General features: G+C 54.8%; 1 protein-coding gene across 3 annotated transcripts in view; it reads right to left on the reverse strand.

The window, feature by feature from the left end:
• Nucleotides 1–6,965, reverse strand: part of LOC118546954 (solute carrier family 22 member 1-like) — a 30,256-nt gene extending 23,291 nt beyond the window's left edge. The window contains exons 1-2 of one of the 3 annotated variants that reach the window (XM_036110046.2): nt 6,417–6,965; nt 755–858 (exon numbers count right to left, since the gene is read on the reverse strand). In XM_036110046.2, the coding sequence (XP_035965939.2) occupies nt 755–858; nt 6,417–6,827 (515 nt within the window). In that variant the 5' untranslated portion in view covers nt 6,828–6,965. The remainder of the gene's footprint in view (nt 1–754; nt 859–6,416) is intronic. The other 2 variants (XM_036110045.2, XM_036110044.2) reach the window with 2 other exon arrangements.
• Nucleotides 6,966–7,167: the final 202 nt, after the last annotated feature.

Raw genomic sequence — 7,167 nt, forward strand, 5'->3', positions numbered from 1 at the left:
CCCTTCCCCTGACACCATCCTTGCCACTGGTAGTCATGGTGCCGTGTCCACAGGTTTGGACCCGTCAGGCCAGTCCTGTCTTGTGTCCTATAGCTTCACACTATCCCGGAAGAGCGGTTGTCTTTCTACCTCCCTGCCATTTCTTCCAAATCTCCTTTGCCAGCAACTCCTTCCCTCCTCGCCTCTGTACACTCCGCTAGCTTATCTCAAACATCGTCGACAGCTTTAGATACCAGCTCCTGCCACCAAATCCCAAATATTTGTCTCTAGCACAAACCTCTCTTCTGAGCACAACCCACGCATCGACCTCCCTAGGTGACATCTCTTCTGCACCACTTGGGCTACGCTTAGCTTAGCTGCCATGTGCACCCCACCAGGACAGAACTCTTGATGGCTCCCACCCCCTGCCCCCACAACAAAGGCTGCTAACCTCTTCTGTCCTGTCTCAAAAATGGCCCTAACCTCACCTCACCCATCTGCTCCATGCATAAACCCTGGCTTTGTCCCCACCTTCTCTCAGCCCACCACCCCAACTATACAATCTGCATGAGTTTTGACCCCCAAAATCCATCCTAAATCCCCGCCCATACTCCATCGTGCTGCCCTACCCCAGTCCAAAGCACTAGCTACCATGTCTTTCTCCGTCAGCGTCTGCGGTAGATCTCACCCGGCCAGATGCTTCCACCATTGTCCCCTACGATCCATTCTCCTCCAGGCATCGCCGCTGCGTTCAGTCAGATTGACCTTTACGTACCTGTCTGCAATGTAGCCGACACCCAGAGAGCCCAGGAAGAAGCCCAGGTTCACGCAGGACTGAAAGAGGTCCACCTTCCAAGAGTCGTCACACACCAGGTTAAACTGCGGGTCACACCACAGTCAGAAGGGCGAAAACACAAGACCATTTGTAAGTCAAACTGTCCCTTCCGTCTTCTCTCCGGACAAAGTAAATGTTTACCATGAAGTGTGATACCCCCAAGGGTTTCACATCATTTTCTCTTGCCACAGTTTCATAAGACAAATTCCAGGTTTCTGGCGAATCTCAGCTACTACCATTATATGCCTAATATCTTTGCTCTACCCTCACCAGGGTCAAGAGCTTTGACTTTGACAGCCGGTTATTGAAAGACAACACAGCCAACAGATAAGTCTTCTAAAAAGAAGTACAGCACAGTAATTTCCTAAAGACAGAAATGTAGCAAAATAAATCGAACATGATTTCCTTAACTGGTCAAAAGCCATCCATTAAGTACCTGTTAATTATATATTTATTATGTGAAACCCACCGATAATTCTGGAGACTCAGCATGGCCGATGTGGCTGCGAGTGGCCACGGGGAGGGGCTGAGCAAAGACACTACGGGCAAGGAGGGGGCTTGGAGGGAGCAGCGTGCACGCTGGTGTCCTGCGTGCGGGGCCCAGGGTGGCTGGAGACTCAGGGAGCACTGTGCCCAGAGCCAGAGAGCAGAGGGACTAGGCAGGAGGGAGACAGGGGCAAAGGCAGGACAGATCCGCCTGGGGAGGGCTCTGTTGTGCTTCAGGGGAAGCCCCACCGCAGGGGGCACACACCAGGGCACCGTGAGGAGGAGGAGGAGGGTCCCACTTCCTCTTTGGGGCACAGAGAAGGTAGAAGTGAGATGTGGAGCTCCACAGCTGGGGCCCTCACGAAGTCCCCGTCCCTGGCACAGCCCTGACGAGGTGGTGGCCGGCGGCACATCCTTCCTTTCTCCCTGTCTCTGTCCCACTCTAGTTACTTGGATTCATGGCTCCCCCTACCAGATGTGACAGTAGGTGGGCCTCAGTTTCCCAGTCTGAACTGTGTGTACTGTGCCTGTCCTGTTCCATTCACAGAGCTGGTGTGAGCACAGAGGGGAGAAGTCCTGTGAAAATGGTTTAGGTAAATAACAAACCTTTTACCTTTTAGGATAGAGGTTTTACTACACACCACCGTCCGCAAATCTCTAGGTTGCCAGTTAAAACCGGGCCTCCCCCCGCCTCCCCCCGTCCCCGGGCTCAGGGCTCGATTATTAAGGGCCCCAGGGCTCTGGGCTCCATCAGCCTGGGGTTCTCTCCAACTGGCTGCTTACTTCCTTGACATGAGCACTTTTTAAAATAAAATCTAGGTAGCACTCTGGGTCACCACCTGATTTTCAGAAACGAATCCTGAGCCTGTCCTACACCTGCTATTGCTGCCCAGACCCCGCGGTCTGCTCCCGTGAGTGGCTCAGCTCTGGGAGGCACGACAAGATGCCACTCAGCATCTCAGGCGGTCCCTCTACCAACGCAAATGTTCATTCCCTTCGGCTGAAAGCACACCGGCCCCGCGAGGCTTCTGTGGTTCGTTGGTTTTCCCAGCCTGCCCTGGGCCCTGCCGTTAGAAGACTGAGGGACAGATCACTTGGGTGTTATCTGGCTGTCCCAGGGTCTGCATCTCCACCTGCCCAACTGTCTTTGTAGCCTCTACTCAAATGTCCAAGACCATAATCTGTGTGAGCCAGATTCCACCAAAGCTGCAGGGCACCGTTTTTTGTCTTTTGTTCTAATCTTCGCCATGAGTGCGTCTGTAGGATGTCCCTGCCCCCCTTCCTGAAATGCCCAGGGCGCCGTCTTGTCCCCCAGGATGTGCAGAAGCCAGGGCGCTCACAGAGCTGGAGGAAGGGGCATCTGGCCTTACCTGGCACCACCACCTCCTGCGGAGATCTCTGCCCCCACTACGCTCAGGATCTGCGTCTAGAGTCACCTGCCATGTCCTGTGCCCCCCCCACCTCACACCCAACCACTGCCCCCCCTGCACATTTGTGCACACCAGGAAGACAGGCCCAGCCCTCAGGAAAGCCTGGGGTGGCGCAGAGTAGGGGGCGCTAGATGGGTGGCTGCGCCCACTGGGGTTCCGCCAGGGCCAGGGCCTGGGGTCTCGGGCACAGTCTGTGTTCTCCAAGCTCGTCTGATCACAAGATCACCCAGAGTCCTTGCCAGAATGTAGACTGCTGTGGATCCTGTCTCAGCAGATCACAGAGCGGAAGCCAGGAGATCTCTAGGATGAGACAAGTTTGGAAACGGTGATATTGCTGATAGAGGGCTCCCGGGACCTGGAGCTGAGGACTTTCTCTTGCTCATGCTCCCAGGCGGGGGAAGACCGGGGTTAACCAGCCTGGAGGGGGGCCCCCAGCCCACTGTGGGGCTGCAGCTGACAGGGCAGGGGACTCAGAAGTCAGGGAACATGCACATTCCTTCCCCAGACGGAGCCCCAGGCCCCATCCCTAGCACGGAGGGGGAGTGCCGCTGGGATATTCAAACAAGCTGGCTCAGCATCCTCCCTCAAGCAAGTTCCAACGTCCAAGGCAAGGCTAAGTTAAAGATTATTTCTGCAGAAAGGCAAATCCCCCCGAGAATAAGCTGCAGTTTAGGAGTGAGGAGCGGAGGCAAAGGCGGGTTTAAAAGCAATGGGGGGAGAGTGCTGAGTCCTCCTGGGCCCCCTACCCTAGGGCCCCGGGTCTAGTCAGCCCTGTGTCTCCAGCAAACCCCCTTCACACTCAGCACTCTACCCTACAGCTACCTCCTCCCCACTCCCTCTGTGAATGACAAGTCGAGGATCCCCTCAATCCTTGCCAGTGCTTTGATCTAGGGTCCCCTGGAAGCCCACCCCTGTTGCCACAGACAGCCACTGGGCTCTGGAGCTCTCTCAGTCCCCTTGCGTCTGCCCTTCCCCCTGCGGGTCTGCTGCCCCTCCGGCCACCACCCTGCCAGGCGCCTCCACCGCCCAAACCCCTCCTTCTCCTGTGGTCCAGGCTCAGGCTCAGAAGCCCTGCTCGCCCACCCTCCCGCAAGAACCCTCAGGCAAGATGGGCCCCTTCCTCAAGCCCAACACCAGCCCCAGCACCCTGCCATCCAGACCATTCCCAAAGTCCAGCTAGGAAGGTCTTGCTCCTCTGCCTAAACAAGACCAAACTTCCTCGTTTGGCATGAAGGCAGGGGTTGCCAGGTTTAGGAAAGGAAATCCAGGGTGCCGGGTAGAATTTGAATTTCAGATAAACAACGCATTTTTAGTATTAGTACGTCGCATGCAATATTTGTATTCCCTGCCTCAGTTATCAGCATCAAATATTGTGCAGTATGTGGGGCTAATTATCTTAGAAAAATTGTTTGTCATTTATCTGAAATTCAAATTTAATTCGGTGTCCTGCATTTCTTTCTGGCAACCTTACATAAGGACGCTGCGGCGTCCCAGCCAGAGTACTGGACAGTTGAGTATCCCTGGGAGCGAGGTGTCTAATTGGTTATCTGTCACTGGAGGAAGGCTTGGAGACCAGGTGTTCATGCGGTGGCAGGTAAAGCAAGTCACACCCACACCTGTTCCTCCCAAAGGGGAAACTTTTTTTTTCTTAATTTTATTATGTTATGTTAATCACCATACATTACAATCATTAGTTTTTGATGTAGTGTTCCATGATTCATTGTTTGCATATAACACCCAGTGCTCCATTCAGTACGTGCCCTCCTTAATACCCATCACCAGGCTAACCCATCCCCCTCCCCCCTGCCCTCTAGAACCCTCAGTTTGTTTCTCAGAGTCCATAGTCTCTCATGGTTTGTCTCCCCCTCTGATTTCCCCCCCTTCATTTTTCCTTCTGCTATCTTCTTCTTTTTTTTAAATTTTTTTATTGTTATGTTAATCCCCATACATTGCATCATTAGTTTTAGATGTAGTGTTCCATGATTCATTGTTTGTGCATAACACCCAGTGCTCCATGCAGAACGTGCCCTCTTTAATACCCATCACCAGGCTAATCCATCCTCCCACCCCCCTCCCTATAGAACCCTCAGTTTGTTTGTTAGAGTCCATCGTCTCTCATGGTTCGTCTACCCCTCCGATTTCCCCCCCTTCATTCTTCCCCTCTTGCTATCTTCTTCTTTTTTTTTCTTAACATATATTGCATTATTTGTTTCATAGGTACAGATCTGAGATTCAACAGTCTTGCACAATTCACAGCACTTACCAGAGCACATACCCTCCCCAGTGTCTGTCACCCAGCCACCCCATCCCTCCCACCCCACCCCCCACTCCAGCAACCCTCAGTTTGTTTCCTGAGATTAAGAATTCCTCCTATCAGTGAGGTCATATGATACATGTCTTTCTCTGATTGACTTATTTCGCTCAGCATAACACCCTCCAGTTCTATCCACGTCATTGCAAATGGCAATATCTCATTCCTTTTGATGGCTGCATAATATTCCATTGTATATATACACCACATCTTCTTTATCCATTCATCTGTCAATGGACATCTTGGCTCTTTCACAGTTTGGCTCTTGTGGACATTGCTGCTATAAACACTGGGGTGCACATACCCCTTCGGATCCCTGCATTTGTATCTTTGGGGTAAATACCCAGTAGTGCAATTGCTGGATCATAGGGTAGCTCTATTTTCAACTTTTTGAGGAACCTCCATACTGTTTTCCAGAGTGGCTGCACCAGCTTGCACTCCCACCAACAGTGTAGGAGGGTTCCCCCCAAAGGGGAAACTTCTGCTCTGCCCCCTCCCCGGTCCGACCCCCACCCCCACCGCGGGGTACTGATCAGGCTAGAGGAGAGGACCCAGCACCTTCCTCCAGTAAGAGCCTCGGCTGTGTTGACACTAAAACTGGCCTGTGGCTTCAACAACTGACCTCAGAGCCAATTTCCAAGGGCCCACACTTGTCACAATGCAACATTTTCAAAAAGATGCACGAAGGAAAAAAAAAATCTGGTGGCTTTTTACTAAAATATTCTCGAGCCACAATACACACAGGACCCATTGAACTCAGCAAGCGAGGCCCTTTGACACCAGTACCCCATCCTGTAGGCGGGGAGTGGGGCTGCCACCCACAGCTGAACTCGCCAACCCTGTGGGGCCGGTGACTGCCATCCCTGGCTCACCCATGAGGAAGCGGAGGCTCAGAGATGCTGAGTAACATCCTCAGGGATGCCCAGCTGATCTGGGGCACGGCTGGGATTGAAACAGTCTGACTCCAAAGCTTCCAAACCACCCCAGCCGGCACTCAGCTGTCACATGAGTGGAGGAAGGGGGACCCACCATTCTAACGGCACCCCAAGGGAATTCTACAGGCTCTTGGAGAAGCCATGGGGCAGAAAGAAGAGGAACCCATCTCCCCATAGGCCCGTGTTCCAAAAGTGCAGCTCAGCCTGGCTGGCAAAGGTCTCCCTGCCCTCCAGCCTGCTCCTCGAACCCCCAGCGTCTGTGGGGGACCAGACGGCAGAAGCAGGCAGAGTGCCCAGGACGGAGCCGGGCACATCCTAAGTGCTCAGCCGACAAAACTCTCCTCTTTCCTGACGCGAAACCAAACCTCCTAGGATTTGTTGTGTGTCTCCTCCCTGCCCTGAAACTCACCTGTTCCCCCAAACCCGGGGCCTGCCCTTACCTCGGTCACGATGGACGAGCCCTGCGTGTCGTACACCCAGCCGTGGCGACAGGGCCCCAGCGGCAGGTGGCTCCTGTTGGTGGCCAGGCCTGCCAGCGGGTCCACGCAGCTGAGGGCGCTCCGGTTCCAGTCCACCTCGTAGCCGCGGCACTGGCGGGGGAAGGCCTCGCCCATGGCCCCCGGGCCGGGCACCGTGTAGTTCAGCTCGTCCGCCAGGCTCCAGCCACATCGCCGGCTCAGCTCGGCCACCCCGGGGCTCAGGCAGCGGTGATCCGGGGTGAAGGCCAGGAAGACGATGCCCACGTAGATGGGGGCGAAGGCAGCTGAGAGCAGGCACAGGGTCAGGAAGGCTTGCTTCTGGAACCGGCCAAACTCGCCGACCTGCTCCAGAATATCATCCACGGTGGGCATAATGGGGCCAGCACGTCCTGCATCGCTTTGGCCGAACTGCCCTGGCTGCCAGGGCCGGGGTCACTGTTCCGCGTGCACTTCTCTGCAATGCTGGCTTGAGAGCACGCTGCCGTCCAAGCATGCTCCACCTGGAAGCCGGCCAGCCGGCGATCTTTCACCCCGTGCTGCCCGCGTCAGGCGAGGGTGAAGGCAGGACGGTGACCGGCCACATGGCCTGGCAGGGAAGCAAGTCAACCAGGCGGCGGTTCGAATTCTCTGGAGTCAGAGTTCCCTCCGAGAGAGGAGAAGGCTAGAGGCCGCTGGGTAACCCCGCCCCGCTGGTCTCCGTAGGGCTCTTCCA

This window comes from Halichoerus grypus, chromosome 9, assembly GCF_964656455.1.
Source record: "Halichoerus grypus chromosome 9, mHalGry1.hap1.1, whole genome shotgun sequence".
Classification (NCBI taxonomy): Eukaryota; Metazoa; Chordata; class Mammalia; order Carnivora; family Phocidae; genus Halichoerus; species Halichoerus grypus.